The sequence below is a fragment of the Myotis yumanensis genome, unplaced genomic scaffold (genome assembly GCF_028538775.1).
Source record: "Myotis yumanensis isolate MYYU_CA2020_CCGP unplaced genomic scaffold, mMyoYum1.0.hap1 SCAF_1, whole genome shotgun sequence".
NCBI classification, from domain to species: Eukaryota; Metazoa; Chordata; class Mammalia; order Chiroptera; family Vespertilionidae; genus Myotis; species Myotis yumanensis.
In genome coordinates this window covers 56,528,970-56,545,686 of record NW_027223752.1, presented here as the reverse complement: position 1 = coordinate 56,545,686, position 16,717 = coordinate 56,528,970, and the positions used below count along the sequence as shown (strand labels likewise).

At 46.5% G+C, this 16,717-nt stretch overlaps 1 protein-coding gene across 2 annotated transcripts in view; it reads right to left on the bottom strand.

Moving 5' to 3' along the window:
• The window catches only part of MYO1E (myosin IE), a 201,261-nt gene that overhangs the window by 48,850 nt on the left and 135,694 nt on the right, over positions 1 to 16,717 (bottom strand). For both annotated transcript variants that reach the window (XM_070421653.1, XM_070421656.1), the window contains exons 17-19: positions 12,044 to 12,150; positions 7,044 to 7,142; positions 230 to 374 (exon numbers count right to left, since the gene is read on the bottom strand). In XM_070421653.1, the coding sequence (XP_070277754.1) occupies positions 230 to 374; positions 7,044 to 7,142; positions 12,044 to 12,150 (351 nt within the window). The remainder of the gene's footprint in view (positions 1 to 229; positions 375 to 7,043; positions 7,143 to 12,043; positions 12,151 to 16,717) is intronic.

The following is a 16,717-nucleotide window of genomic DNA, read 5'->3' as shown; positions in this document are numbered from 1 at the left end:
CCCATGTAGGACAGGAGAGAGACACTAAGTAAGAAAAGAAACTGGGCCATGATGGTAATTTTCTGTACATGCTGAGCGCTCTGAAGGCTACGAGGGAGCAGGGGTGTGGGAATGAGCCATGCTTAGATTGGGGGCGGAGGAAAACCTTTGAGGAGACTACGTTAAGGCATGAACCCAAGGACGAGAAAAGGAAGCCAGCCGTGCTGTGGGAGGGTTGGCGCGCACTCACAGACTCGGGCGCTTTGATGAACACTTTGCTCCTCCCGAGCTGGAACTGGTCGCTGTCCATGTTGACGGACTGCAGCAGGTGGAGGACACCTTGCTTCTCGTCTCCTCTCCACGAGGGCCAGGTGGCTTTGGTCAGAATGGCATACCTGTGAGGGTAATCGGGAGAGAGGGATCAGGCCCGGACTGCACGGCCCCCAGAGGCACCTGGTGTTGCTGGGTCCAGGCGATCCATTCGCCACTGTTTACGGCTTAGGGATGGATCTCGACAGCTGCAAAGTCCACTGGGCCTGGGATGCGTCCTCCTCCCTCCCTATCTGGCCATTTTCATGATAACACCCTGCTGAAAATCTACTTTTCCTCCTTCCTTCCTTCCTCCCTCCCTCCCTCCCTCCCTCCCTCCCTCCCTTCCTTCCTTCCTTCCTTCCTTCCTCCTTCCTTCCTCCCTTCCTTCCCTCCCTCCCTCCCTCCCTTCCTCCCTTTCTTCCTTCCTTCCTTCCTTCCTTCCTTCCTTCCTTCCTTCCTTCCTTCCTTCCTTCCTTCCTTCCTTCCTTTTTAAAATATATTTCTTTATTGATTTCAGAGAGGAAGGGAGAGGGGGAGAGAGATAGAAACATCAATGATGAGATCAGTGATTTTTGATTGGCTGCCTCCTGCAAGCCCCCTACTGGGGATCGAGCCTGCAACCCGGGCATGTGCCCTTGACCGGAATCAAACCCGGGACCCTTCAGTCTGCAGGCCAACGCTCTATCCACTGAGCCATACAGGCTGGGGCTACTTTGCCTTTCTATCACTGTCTCAAGACAGCATTGCTGAAGGTCACCAATGGTACTCCTCGGGCACAATCAAATGGTCTTTTCTCAACACTGATTTCCCCTGATTTCTTCAGAGCACCTAACAGTTGCTGCGGAGTTTTACAAAAGTGCCCTCCCTGGAAGCAGCTGCTATTGTTATGAGGTGCCAACTTTCAACTTTGGAGGTCTGTGCCTCTGAGTCACCAGGCTAGTCTCCAGGCTCCTCTCTGCTCTCCCTTCGGCTCCCATGTTCCTGGGAGGATGGCCTCTTCTTCGTGCACACGCAGCCATCTCCCTCCTCAGAGCCTCTGCCCTTGCTGTCCCCGCACCAGGCGTGCTGTGCTCCAAACTCCTCCCATGGCCACTCCTGCTCAGGGCGACTTCCCTTCAGTGACACTTGCAGAGAGGCCTTTCAGGACGACCCACGCGAAAGCACCGCCTTGCTACTTCTCTCAGATACAACCTTTTTCTTTCAGACCATGCATCATCATTTGGAATTACATTCATGCTTGTGCTTATCTGGTTAATGTATGCCTCCTCCGCGAGGACCAGAGCTCCGTGAGTGGGTGCCCCGTGTGTGGCTCAGGCTGCACATCCGCACCTCCCACCATGCCTGGCCCTCAGCAGTGATGCTAATGTGAATGGCTCACAGGGGGAGGTTTCTGTGGACCATGTGCTGTTCTTGTTACTTAAATGTATGATCTCATTTTATTCTTCAGCAACCTGGTCAGGTCGGTCTTTCCACTTCGCAGAGTAGGAAACAGGCAAATAGAGACTCATCAAGGCTGCTTAGTAGTAAGTGTCAGAGCTGGGATTTGAACCCCAACCCGTTTCTTTACTCAAGGCACTACATAGAAACCACAGATTGGCTGATGTGTAAGCACTTCTTTTAAAGAGTTATAAACCCTTTTACATGTGTCTATATTAGAAACATTAGACAGCCATACACGAGAGGCTGCCATAATAGAGGAGAGAGAAGCACATTACAGGATGTCAAATACAGAAGGTACCAAAGACTTGAGGTGAAAAGGAGGATGGAAGGAGAAATCAGGCGCATACAGGTGAGAAGGTGGAGGTGTGGTCTCCAGGCAGGATATCTAGAGTACAGCCAGTGGACGAGCCCCAGGCCTCTAGGAGTCAGTCCTTCCTCTTTCCTGAGAAGCGGCTACAGGATCATACTGATTTGTGGCATCCAAGGGAGAAGGGAATCTTGGCAAGAAGAGTGCCTGCCTTCAGGATCCCGGGCTCCCTAAGAGGCAGAACCAGGAATTATCACACCCTTAGAGCCAGCTGATAGGGAATAAGGTGACTCTAGGGACCCTCTCTGCTCCGCCCAAATATTCACATCGTGCTGATAGTGTCATAAATTTCCTGAGAAGCAAATCCTCCTATTCCATATTAAAGACAAAAACCTTATAAATGAGAATGCCTTGTTAAAGCCACGCATGAGCACAAATACATTTCATATGTGGTGTAATGAAGTCAATTAAACAAACGAAGCCACATAGATGCCATGGGGGGACCTGGTAGGAAAGAGGCAAAGTACCCCAAATCTAAATGGCCGAGGGAGAGAAGCCCACGCCGAGGACAGGTGAGCAAGAAAAAAAACCAGACCTCCAAGACGACAAGCTTCTAAGTGCAATTTTGCCTGGATTGTCAAATACAAACTATAAACTAAAGTGTCTTTATTGTGCAATTGCAAATAGATAATAGCTCCTTGCAATTCACATTTCCCCCTATTAAAATGATGCTATATCTCTCGTTTGATTTTTTATAGTAAGGGACTCGTTTTGCGAGACTTTCTCTCCTTTTTCCCAGCAAGGCCTCCTAAGAGTTTGGGTCTGGGTAAGACATGACTATACCCTGAACCACTGTGCCGGGCCCCTTTGCTTTTATGATGCAGTCTCCTCATTTCCTTTTCTTTCACTGGAGAGACCAGGGCATGCAATTCTGGTACAATTGTTCTTACTAAGTAAGTGCACCCAGCTCACTTGTTTATTCCAGGATACACCATGGGAACAGGTGTACATGGCAGTGGTGCACGCACTGCCGAACTGGTGCCTGTGATAACATTAGGAGAGATGAGCATAATGGCTTATACTCCTCCTATCAAGTATTTTCAGTTTAAGACTCAAATGTGCCAACATTTCATTTCAAGGCCTTTGCACCAGCTGTCCTATCAGCCTGGAATTCTCTTCCTGCCCTTAGAGACGGGCAGGCTCCTTGTTCTCTCTCAGATGACCAGCCCAATGTTTCCTCCCCAGAGGAAACGCAGCCCCGACCCCAGGGACCTCTCGCCGCTGACACTTGGGGTTAAGAGAGTTTCTGACTCCCCAAGGACACAACAATCCTGGCAGCCAGCGGGAGGCTCTCTACACTTCACGCTTTCCTGAGCTTCTCTTCCTTCTTCTCTCTTGCCCATGACATGGAATGCCGCTGCGCATAAGCATCCTTTTTCCAAACCCACATTCCGAGGGGCTGGGTCAAGGTCACGGGTAGTATGGAAGTGGTGCTATAAGATAAATTTTGCAGATCTCTTACATTTCTACCACATTTTTCTTCCTAAGACTCAGAATCCACATTTAGGCTTATTTCTTCCAAAAGTGTTTTCTAAGGATTTATAAATACTTTCCCAAACTGAGACTCAAAGTGCCTGCCATTTCTGACAGTTTTTTTTTAAAAAAATATGTTTTTATTGATTTCAGAGAGGAAGGGAGAGGGAGAGAGAGAATCATTGATTCGCTGTCTCCTGCACACCCCACACTGGGGATCAAGCTCACAACCTGGGCATGTGCCCTGACTAGGAATCAAACCATGAACCGTGACCTCTGGGTTCCTAAGCTGATGCTCAACCACTGAGCCACACTGGCAGGCTTTTATTTTGTTTTTTAAATATATTTTTTATTGTTGATAGTATCACAGCTTTTCGACACTTTCTAAAGGCACGAGAGTTGTATTAGACAAGTGGTAAACAGGAATCTTCCCTCTACTGCTTAAAACAGAGGATTTATTTCCAGAGCACATGGCCCAGTGGTGGGAAAATTAAGGCACACTAGCCTCCAATTCTCAGTCAAGCGGGCTATAGTTGATAAATATAAAAATTTTTCTTCCCCAGCAAGATAATGAACACACATACAAAGCCCCTGTTTCCTATTGATTTTTTGGAGAAATCGTATAAGAGTTTATTTGAGCCAAACTGACGATGTATGCTGGGGAGCAAGACCTCAAATGCTCCCCGTTTCCTCTTTTTTAAGCTGTAGGTAGTGTCTGAACCACTGGTCTGTTTAGACCTGTGGGCTTCCTTCCCAGGAGAGTGCATCATGCATGCACATGTGGATAGTTGTGCTGGGTATTAACACATCCTTTCCCTTCAGTCAGACTCAAATGTGCCAATATGTGGTGTAATGAAGTCAATTAAACAAACGAAGCCACATAGATGCCATGGGGGGACCTGGTAGGAAAGAGGCAAAGTACCCCAAATCTAAATGGCCGAGGGAGAGAAGCCCACGCCGAGGACAGGTGAGCAAGAAAAAAAACCAGACCTCCAAGACGACAAGCTTCTAAGTGCAATTTTGCCTGGATTGTCAAATACAAACTATAAACTAAAGTGTCTTTATTGTGCAATTGCAAATAGATAATAGCTCCTTGCAATTCACATTTCCCCCTATTAAAATGATGCTATATCTCTCGTTTGATTTTTTATAGTAAGGGACTCGTTTTGCGAGACTTTCTCTCCTTTTTCCCAGCAAGGGAAATAATGTGCATAATGTCTTCTGTTTCTCAGTGGGCAGCCTTTCTGTGGACACCTAGAAAATAACTCTATACACAAAGCCTTTTCTGTCAGCCATGGAGAGAGTGATGTTATGAGATGGCTCACAGAGGATCACATGTTGAGACAGTCACTGGCAGACTCTGTTATGACCAGGATCCCAAGACTCACACATCGAATGGAAAACTGCATTGTCTCTGCCCATTGACATATATGGCCTTCTTTTTTGAGTGGGAGACTAAGAATGTACTTTTTATTGAAAAATAAATTTCCTTCCAAATTTTAGCATCCTCCTAGTCTTTTCAAATCACATGAAGTATGGAGCCTGCTTTTCACAAGACAGGGCTGTCCATTTGTCTCTTCTATTGGAAAAGCCCACAGCAGAAGAGCTAAGAAGGGAGGCACCTAGGATAGAATCATCTCAATGTCTACTCTGTGTCTACTCTGGGTTCATGAAGACAGCATGGCGCCTGAGAGAGGGTGGGATATTATAACCACGGAGGTCATGTCACAGCTCGCTTCAGGAGCTGCTGCAAACAGTACCACAGCCTGCTCAGGGCACCCCAGGCATTCCTGTGAGGACAGCGTGGATTTCCTGCTGGTCCCAGTGCTGCGAGCTCACAGCATTGCTTATGGAAGTCAGGTTCGCTGGCTTGTTTGTTTGTTTTTAAATATTATGGAAGAAAGGAGGTCTTTCAGAATTGGTTTCTCAAAAAAAAAATATCAAGGTTAGATGCTTAAAATATTTGATCATTTTTCAATAGGAATGCCAATCAGAGAGAATTTGCAAGGCTCAGAGAGTTTTTCAGTACAGGAAAAATATTGGGGAATAAAATTATAAATGTTTTGGAATTATTATGGCAGGCTTTTCTGAATTAGGGAAAGATGGAGGAAACACTTTTCATTCACTATTTTCTGCATTTAATTGTTTTCCCTTAATTGGAAAAGGGTATTTTGTAAAAATGCAGTTTTGCAAAAATGTAAATGATTATATAAGCTATGGTTCTTAACTGGCTCTGCCCCCCGCCGCCCCCCCCCCCCCCCCCCCGAACATTAGGTAATTGTCTGGATATATTTTTGGTTGTCACAACTTGTGGGGAGGGGGAGGGGAGTAGGGGGGAGGGGCGGGTACACTACTGGCATCTAGTGAGTAGAGGCCAAGGAGGTTGCTAAACATCCTACAATGCACAGGATGGCCTCACAACGAAGACTCCTCCAGCCCAAATGTCCATAGCTGAGGCTGAGAAACTTAGGCCAAAGCTAGTGTTACCGATCTGGTTAAAAAGTCTTTCATAATCAACATCTCAGCTGTTTGTCAGCAAAGGGATGCTGCTATAACAATGCAAGAGCTCTACAAATTTATTTTATCAGCTTCCTACACACTTCCTTTCATATTTGTGAGCTCTGCTCACACAATAGGTAGAGTGGCCCCTTTAATTTATAGAGACGTGAGGGTGAATTTATTCCTAGGCTAATCCACCACCAAAATTATCAAACACTTGAATGTGAGACAACAGAGCCAATGAGGCTTTATTGTATGAAATGATCTACCTTTTAGCTAAGCCTCTCCTGACCTCCCACACCAATGACCTGCACAGATGACTGGTAGGGCAGCCATCCCAACCTCACGGCACAGGAAACAACAGCCCCGAAGGAAAAGTTACTTTGTTAGATGTACTGGATTTCAAACACAACTAAGCTCTGCTTCAGCCTGATACCCTTTGGTACATGAAGTTTGAATTAGAAAATGTCTTTCACCCAGCCGGTGTGGCTCAGTGGTTGAGCATCGACCTATGAACCAGGAGGTCACGGTTTGATTCCAGGTCTGGGCACATGCCCAGGTTGCAGGCAGATTCTCCCTCATCACTGATGTTTCTATCTCTCTCTCCCTTTCCCTTCCTCTCTGAAATAAAAAAAATAGATATATTTAAAAACAAAACAAAACAGAAAACCCACATTACGCTAACTGAAAGACGCCAGACACAAAGGACACATGTATGACTCTATTTACATGCAGTGCCCAGAACAGGCAAATCTACAGGGACAGAAAGCAGTGTCTCCTAATTGGGGGTTGACAACTAGGGAACTGGGACTTCTTTTTGGGGCGATGAAGATATTCTAAAGGTGATTGTGGTGACGAAGGCACAACTCTCTATAGTAAAAGCCAGTGAACTGTATACTTTAAGTGGGTGAGTTGCACGATATGTGAATTATATCTCAATAAACCTATTTAAAACAAAGTCACAGTTCATTACCTTTGCAGGAATTTTTTGAAGATGCGCCGATAGGCATAACCAGCTCTTCTCACTCGGATGTTTTCTTTCAGACCCAGGTATTCTACTTGGTGCTTTACCCTATAAAGGAGACAGTGGGGGCAGGGCGTCACTGAGTCATTCTGTCACCCACTCTCCTACCCACCAACCCCACCACCCCCACATCTCAGATGCAGGGAAACATACTAAAAAGACGACAGCTTACAGTGTTCAAGTCTGAGTTGACCCTCAGGCTATAGAATATTAATCTAAAAATATTTTGTTATGAATTACAGAAGAGACATTACCTATCTATTTTAAAAGACAGTAAGGCAAAAAGCCATATACCTATCACACAGATTGTGAACAAAAATATCTGTTTTTCAAAAGACCAAAGGAAAGAACTTGATTTAAATGACACTAGAGCTGTCTTTGTTATCAACCTTAAGTTTGATAATGACTCTACAGATAGTAAGATTACCCTTCTAGGTTTTTAAAATATGAGGCCAGATAGGGCATATAAAGCTATTAATTTCAAATGTCTAAGTTAAAAATGTTCTAAAAAGTACGTAAATTATGCTTTTAGTTCCGTTTTGTAGTAGTGAAGCCCTGGCAGTGTATTTTGGGAGACGGGTGCAGGGCAGTACTAGGTGGATGCTCTGACACAGGGGTCTTCACACCAGAGAGAGGCCCCGTGCCCGTCTCTGCACCTGGCGTCTGCTTCAGTGGCCCGGTGTCTGGGTGGTGCAGGAGCATGGGAACTGTGGCCCCTCCCGCCCCAAAGAGCAAAGTGTCCTGGAAGCCGAGGGAAGATCCTGGACACTAGCTTCTGATGGTCCCCTCTGGGGAGACAAATAGGGCCTTTGCTGAAGAGTGTGTAGATTGGTTTAATACAGACACTTCGAAATGTGAAAATGAGGACTAAAAAGTAAATTTCCTCTTTCTTTTGAGATGAATGACAGAATTGTGCTGTGGCATGGAGGCAACTCCCCATTTCCCCCATTTAGTACATTTGGGGCCACTGTACTGAGATGAAGGGAATGGGCCCCTCACGATCTGCTGTGCAGAAAGGGCAGCGAGCAGCATGCTCCTTGCGACTTCACATCGGTTCCCCACAGCTGTCTCCCGAGCAAGGCTCTCATGAAACCCACCATTTCCAACACAGCCTCGCACCCACTACTGGTATGTGCCACTATGCACCATGCTGTGCAAGGCGCCAGCGATGGTTCCTGCTGGAGACCTCACAGGTGACACAGTGGTCAAGAGCCAGGTACACCCCTGCCACGGTGCGAGTCCTCTGTGCCTCAGTTTCCACTTCTGTAAGGTGGGAATAGTGATGTTGGTTCTTGCTTCCTATGGGGTACATTCCATGAGCACGCAGCCAGCTCCTGGCATGAGCCAGAAAAGCTGTTGCTATGTTAATGGAGTCCCAGCTACCATACGTAAACCAGGACAGGAGAATGGAGAAAGAAATGAAGTTTTCATAGCGAGTGGATTCTCAGAAGTGGTGACATGTGCCGGGGCCTGGAAGGCTGAGCTGAATTTATCAGGCAGAGGAGGGAAAGGCAGTGAAAACAAAGGCACAAAGATGGAAAGGCCTGGGTCCTGGAGTGGGGAGAGAGGAGGTGGGGAAATTAAGCTGGAAGAGGGTGGAGCCTTGGTTGCCCTGGGAAGGACGAGCCACACAGTGAGGGATGTTTCAAATGTCTCATGTCTTACTTGAATCAACATCCAGGAATGTCAGCCCCTTTAAGAAATAATTAACTTTAAAAATCCCTTTATATAAAGAGTTAATATCCACATTTGATTGGTGACACATATCTGCTTAAGGGGAAGGAATCTGATTCAGGAAAGTAATTTTCCTTTTTCCCATGCTCCGAATCTGAAAGTCACCCCTGGCCTTTCCTGCACCGAGTAAAACACATAGAGGCTGCTGGTGAGAGACAGTTGCTCATTTTAAGTACTTTTCATAAATATGGGTGTCATGCCCGGCTGGTCTGACTCAGTGGTTGGGTGTTGACCCATGCGCCCAGGCCGGTTCGATTCCTAGTCAGGGCACATGCCCAGGTTGCAGGCTTGATCCCCAGTAGGGGGCGTGCAGGAGGCAGCCAATCCATGTTTCTCCCTTCCTCTTTTTGAAATCAATAAACACATATTAAAAAAAAAAATCTTAAAAAAAAAAAATATTGGCATCACCCCAAGCTTCTGAGGCAGGGAATGCATCGCCCATTGATTCAAGTAGAAACCTGGATCACTGCAAGTTAAACATGGTTTCCTTCCTTATAACTTCCATCACCAGGAAATTTCTCAGAGACATTTTCTATAACAGAACAAGCAGTTTAGCAAAACTTGTAATGTTTAAAATGTCATCATGTTAAAACCTTGTTTCCTTCATTTTAACGTCCATCACCAGGAAATTTCTCATAGAAATTTTCTCCAATACAATCAGTTTAGGAAATTTTGTAATGCTTAAGATTTCATGTAATCAAAGCATCCGACTTCATTTTTGCATATCCTGGGATGCTGTCGCCTCCGCAGTAAACACAAGCCCGGTTGCCAATGCCCACTTGTCCCTTCGTTGTGCTAGCTCCTCCCTCAGGGAGGTAGGGCAGTCCCCTTCCTGAATGTCTTTGGCCATTAACACAAGTAGGTCAAGGCCTGAGAACCCTGCTAGGGCAGCAATTCAGAATCCAGGGCAGGCAACTTTGCAAGAGCCAAACAAAAACACATTTGCAACAGGAGAAGAAAAATAAACCACACCCCATACACTTGTGGAATGAGTAATCCTGTGCATCAAGGGCTTCGACTGACTGTGTCATCTCCACACACTGCCCTTTCCTGCGCCCCCGCACGCCCCCCTCACGGATGAAGTAAAACCATCCGTCACACGCTAAACCTGATCCGGGATGGGGGGACCCCAGGACGCAGTCCTAGTGAAAATATCAATCAGCACCTGACCAACAAATACTTCAGAGTCCTTAAAACCAGTTGACATGAATGTATGTCATGAAGTTCTTTGCGGCAAGTCGAATACGGGGTGTGATTTAAAAAACCCAGCATGAGGAAGTTCTATGAGGATTTATTGAGTAAATATACCACTGTCCTAACTTCTCCATTTTCTGATATTCCAGTGAATCAGTTTGGATTTCACGAGACAGTAGCATCAGGGTTGGGGAACCTCCAACCAGTAGCTATTGCAAAATCTCTATATTAGAGGGACTTTCAGCAGAGGGTCTTAAAGCTCTACGACTTCTACGTGTGGGGTAGGGGGTGGTGTGCTGGGGAGGTATTGCATTTGCAGGGTGAGTGAGATTATGATTCTGTTTGTTTAAGATTATGTTTGTTGGGAAGGGCTGGAGAAGGGAAGCCGGATGAAATCTGAAGTGGGGGGATGGGTGGACTAAAGCACCCTTTAGTCTTACCTCTAAAATTGCATAATTTATTTCTGAGGTTGCCTATGACACCACACTTCCACCGTGTGTACATGTGCATGAGTGTGGTGTGTATGCGGCTGAACATGACGGGGAGCACAGGAGTGACACAGGGACAGACAGAGGCAGGCGGACACGGGGAACAGACCTGGGAGCGTTCACCTGTCAGACCAAAGGAGATCCCATTCTGATCGACCCTTAGTTTAAAGAGGAAGAAACTGAGGACTGAGATTAAGTGTCTCACTTAGGCGGCAGGCCAGCACCAGGACACAGTTCTTCAAAACCCCAGTCCAGTCCTTGGCTCCAGACCAGCTGTCCTCCAAGTATGATGCCGGCCCATCATCACCAGCATCACCTGGGAGCTCCCTAAAAATGCACGTTCTTGGACTCCATAAAGGAAGCCAGTCCTGAGTCTCCCAGAGCTGAGCAGGGCTGTCGAGGACAGGACACTGTGGGCACCACTCACTCACAGAGTCACCAGGAGTCAGAGCCGACTCAATGGCACGTAACGTACACAAAGGATTAAGTGCTATCTGTCTGCTGTGGGCTAGAAAGGATCTTGCTGGCAGGGTGGGAAATGGACCTCCACCCCTCTCTCAGAGGAGGTAATTAGCAGCTGTGACTTTTCATCCTGGTCTTCCTGTTCATGTTTAACTTTAAGTCACTCGATACCTAAGAGTCTATCTACTTTTTTTCCAAGAGAGTAAAGAAAAAGGTATGCCCTAGATCAGGGACATGATTATCTGAGGACAATGGTGGGGTCCTCTGCAGTCCAAGCCACTCACAAGGTCTCTCCCCAGTTCTGCCACCCATGTTCCTATGGACATGGGGTCAGGCCTCTTGGGACTGTGTGCCTGGGTCCCCCAGGTGGATGCAAAAACTATTCTCTGGTTATTTTCCTACTCAACACCCCGATTCCAGCCCGCATAGGCCACACCCCCAAATGCCAGTTGTGGGCCGGTTAGTGAGTAGCTTTCTCAGAAGTCAGGCAGGACTGGGCTCCCCACAACCTTGTGCTCCACTCGTCTCCTTCGGGCGTGCTCCCTCCCAGGGTCACTCTGGCCATCAGCACAGTCGGGGGGAATGACAGGAGCTGGAGCGTGTCCCCAGCATCCTCATGAGCCACAGTAAACGAGGGGTGGCTTTTTAACCAGCTGTTTGGACCTTCACTTTCAACCCCGAGCTAAGCATTCTAGGCCACATCCTGTGGGTGCTGATGAGGAGCTGAGCTACTAGGAATGTCTACACAGAGCCTCAGGCTAATTTTAAAACCATCCTGACTCTGCGGTATGAAGGGTGTTTTTTTTTTTTTTTTCCATCTGCCCCCACACTAGCCAAGATAAACATTATAAATGGCTAATTCTGAACCAAAAGGCAGTGCTAACATTTTAGGAAAGGGCAAGGAGGGGAACAATATATATATATAGTCTTTGTCCTGAAAAGTTAAAGACACAGGACATGAAATACATCTGACAGTAGTTTAAACGGCTCTGCCTTTGGCGGAGGACAAGAGGGAATGTGCCAGGGCCCCGGAGGCTGGCTGGGTCCTCTGCGTCCACCGCCTTCACATACCTGCTTTCCTCCCAGTCCTTGGGCTTCTTGGTTTCGTTTGGTTTTATGCAGCGGATGTAGTGAGGTGTACATTTCATCAGGGTGCTCACAAGGTCATTGGCTTGTTTCTAGGAAGAAAGAATAACATCAGTTAGAAACTTGGGACTTTCTCTGAAGCAGACCAGCTTTCAAAGGAGGCCCGTGAAACTGGAGTGTGGAAATATATAGCTAGAAATTAATCTTCATGACAATCTGTTCATTAGGCTTAACTCAGGTTCACCACATGTTCTTAAAGCTCTACTGACTTTTACGATGATTTTAACTCTCAAATGGGTTTGAAATTAGAATTTTGAAAGCAACTTGGCCTTTTTAGTACAGTTAATAAAACCAACCAACCAAACACAAAAATCTTCACATACAATTTTAAAAATGAGAAACAAGGAAGCATGCCGGTTATTAACAAATTAAGTTAATTTTACAAGTATAGTACACTGTCTTCAATTTTTTGGGGGGAGGGGTGGAGAGGCAAGTTATTTGCAAGGATTAATCATCAAAACCCCCCTGTACGTTCTTTTCTGTCAACACAACCAATAAAGCATCACCTAGGAAGGTGATGGAAATTCATAGTGAACGGTGTGAGATCCACAAAATCCCGGAATTTAGAAACCTTTTATATGCTGTTCCACTCCCTGCTTCCTCAGCACGTCCTTCTACAACCCTGCAGCCTCTGCGCCCTTTCAGTCTTCGAGGTAACTTCCACCTTCACAAAGCTCAGAGGGTCAACACGAAGGCGTCTCTCACCGCCCTCGCATTGGGGTACCCAGTGGAACTGGGTTTAGGCAGAAGAAGCCACATAAAGCTGAAATTGCTGGTAAAGTATTTCAAGTCATAAGTATCATGAATGTAGTTTGAAGACATAGGAGCAGAGCCCACATCAGCATCCACACCACCGGCTGAGCACGCCCTGTGGGTCCCAGGACGGGGCGGGCATGCAAATTCCCCCTCCAGGCAACTCAGTGTGAAGAGAGAAAACCTCTGAAGGGAACTAGAGAAAAGGGATCTCCGGAGCCAGAAAACCATGACAAAGTCAGCAGAAGGGATGTGCCTGCAGTACACCACCCTCTCTCAATTAGGGTTTTTCTGTTTTCATGGGTCCGGGAAATCTGAAACCCTTGAGAAAAGCTATTGGGTGTATTCAAAACAAGATGTTTGCTGCTGAACCAAGCTCTCTGTTTAGCTGTGCGGAATACAGCAGTCTGTGCAGTGCTGGGAGTCAAGGGCAAAGCTGCAGAGGTCACATGACCAAAGTCAAGCCCTATGAGGAAAAGATGAACGGCCTCTGATCGTTGTTGACATAGATAGTACTTGAGAACAGAGCTGATGATCTTTGCAACATATAAGGTGAAGCTGGGGAGGGACTGCTTATAGCAAAGCTTTTTTTTTAAGTCCCCAAACTCTTTAATTTTGATTTTTTAAAAAAAATTTTACTTAATTAAAACTTTTTAATTTCCAAAAATAGCTTGGCAGACTCTTTAGTCCTAAGCATTTAATGGCCGATATCTTCTTTTCACTGTAGCATAAGAAAACACAGGGGCAAGTGTGACTAAGTTTCTGTGCCACCTGACATAGTTCTCTCTAGCTCAAAATAGCAATGGAGAACAATACTGAATATGCATCATGGGCTAGACACATGGATTTTCTCATTCATGCCTCACCATTCTAAGAGGCAGCCTCTATTATTATTATTCCCATTTTTCAGACATGAAAGTGGGGCCTTAAGTAAAGTATTGCTCCAAATGGCACAATTAGTAGGCAGCAGAGTTGAGGCTTGAACCCGAGTCTGTGAGCTACCAAGTCAGATTCTTAACCACAATGCGACCCTGCCTCCCTGAGGAAGATACGGGGGAATTCAGTGCGATGTGAAAGGAATTAGCCAGGATTAGACAGAGCCTTTAGGCTGGGGGGATACCCCATTTTAGCAAACAGGAATGCATCTTATCTTAACCATTGCAATGATCCTGAATCTAGCTGTGAGTCAACCTCAGATGCCCCTGAAGTGGTTAGGGGGAAGCAGGAACTGGATTGACCCTGACTCCAGGCAAGAAGAGTCCATGAGTCCATGAACTACCAAAGGCACTTGCCCAATAGAAGCTCGAGTCAAAATCTGCAGGCAGGACAGTGAGAAAAAGCTTACGGCAAAAGCTCCTTGTGTACCCTCAGCACAGATGATTAGCAAGCCTGAGTTGGGGTCCTTGCTTTGCGATTTGCAAGCTACAGGACAGGTCCCTAAGTTTCTCTGGGCCTCAGTTTCCCCATCTATACACTAAGTAGGCTGCACTTGAAGACCTCTGACATCTTAATCGAAAGGTTGGAATAGGTGGTAAAAGTCAACCAGTCCAATCACCGCATGGCGCTTGCGACCGTCACATCGGCGCCTTTAGAGGCCAGGTGCCACTTAGACGCAGCTGCGGTCCAGGCCACTCTGCAGCTCTGAGCTCGAGGCCATTTCCCTCTGGCATCAATCTTTGGCTCTCATTTCAAAGTTGGTCACTTCCAGCCACGAGGTAGAATTTAGTGAAGCCTCGGCGTCGTGTTATTAAATATAGAATACTCTTACTTATAAACAAGATAATGGGAGCGCTCACCAAACACATATTCTGTTAATTAAATCCTAGAGATCAGTTTTAAATTTTAAAGAATTAGGATACAACAAAATGCCCAACACTGAAACTACCTTAAGTTTAATTTTTCTTCCAAGGAACTCAGGATCCCTTTAAATGCTTACATCTCAGAGATATCATTAAGACAATAGTTAACAGCAGCACAATATGGGGGATATGGAAGGTATAAGAAAGAGAGCCATGCTGCCTCAGAGGGGATGTAGAAAACAGGGAGAACGTGGAGGCAGAGCATCAGACAGACATAGGTCCCGTAGTCCACCCAGGAGGGCGCCGCTGGGGGTGAGAATATGCGCAGTAAGTCCCCCCTAGGTAAGCTCGCTGACTTCAGGATGACCACCCCAGACAATAGCAAGCAAGCCTTGACATCCTGAACACTGAGAGTGCAGCCAGAAGGTGGCAATTTTGAGCGTTCAACTAGACAAGAACATGAAGGAAGAGGAGTCAAGTCTTCCAAGAAGAAAAAAAAGGGCCCTTAAGCCCACCCTCCTTTTTGTAGGAAATGAGCTCCACTGAGGACCCAGATCGCTAGAAAGTGAGTCACCGCAACCTTGACGGTCCGGGCCCCTCGGACCTGAATGTGATAGTCTTGTGACTGGGTTTTCCAGCCCAGAGCCAGTCCTTACTCTTGAAGTGAAGGCACGAGTCAGAGGCTTCACGAGACATTAATATCTGGGGCCTCTGGGGAACTGCATCCGCTCTCGCCCTCAATGCTCTGCTCCAGGGAACTCAATCCAGAGATTTCAATTTCTCCAGTTCTTTGAACAGGATTGCCCCTAATCCCAGAGGACTGTACCCTTGACTGGAATCTTCCCATGGGCGATGGGTTCCTTTGTTTCAGGCAGTGTGCTAAATACCCTACATGGATTTAATGAACACAGTACCCCACGAGCTAAGTACTAAGATCTCCATCTTACAGATAAGGCAACAGAGGCAGTGAGAGTCTAGGTAACTTCCTGCGCTCACACAGCAAATAAAAGCCAAAGCTGCGATGTGAGCACAGCGATGGAACCCCGGAGCCCTGCTGTTCATCACTTGGTGATCCCATCACTTATAAAATTGGGGTGGCCTTCACTGGTATGATTTTTTATTTTTATTTTTTTTAAAAATATTTTTATTGCTTTCAGAGAGGAAGGGAGAGGGAGAGAGGGAGAGAGAAAAACATCAATGATGAGAGTTATTGATCGGCTGCCTCCTGGACGCCCCTCCCCCCCCCCCCCCACTAGGGACCCAGCCCACAACCCAGGCATGTGCCCTTGATCGGAATTGAACCTGGGACCCTTCAGTCCACAGGCCGATGCTCTATCCACTGAGCCAAACCAGCAAGGGCACTGGTATGATTTTTAAAAAAATGTTTTTAACTGATGTGAGAATAAACAAGTAATCTTTTCTGCTAAAGAAGGGAGTTTAGGCAACTGCCATTTTGAAATGGCAAAGGTCAACGCCTCCCTTTTTCCTTTAAATTAGTCAATCAAGTGAGAATGTGAGCCTAAGCTCTGACCAATCAAGAGTGAGGGACAGATGGCGCACATCAGGAATAAAGCCCCGAGCAGACCGCCTGCTCAGTGTTGCCAGGCCCCATGTGCTGCCCACCCTCCTGCAGGAGGAAAGATATTTGCCTTGCTGCCTGGCTCCCGAGTATGTTTTGTGTCCTACCAGGACCCCTTGTTTTGGGGTTCCCCTTATTTCTAACAACTGATATGATTTTTAAAAAACACTTTAGTAAATATTTCTCAAAGAATCACATGATTAAGTGATTAAGTTTGACACAACCTTTAAATTTGACACACATTGGCTCAGATAACAAGGGGCTCCCAAGAAACACAATAACAATTCCTTCTGACCCTGCCCGTGTGGCTCAGATGGTTGGGTGATGACCTGTGCATCCAAAGGTTATGGGTTTAATTCCTGGTTAGGGTACATGCCCGGGGTTATGGGTTCTATCCCCTACAGGGGGTGTGCAGGAGGCAGCTGATTGATGTTTTACTCTCACACAGATGTTTCTCCCTCTCTCCCT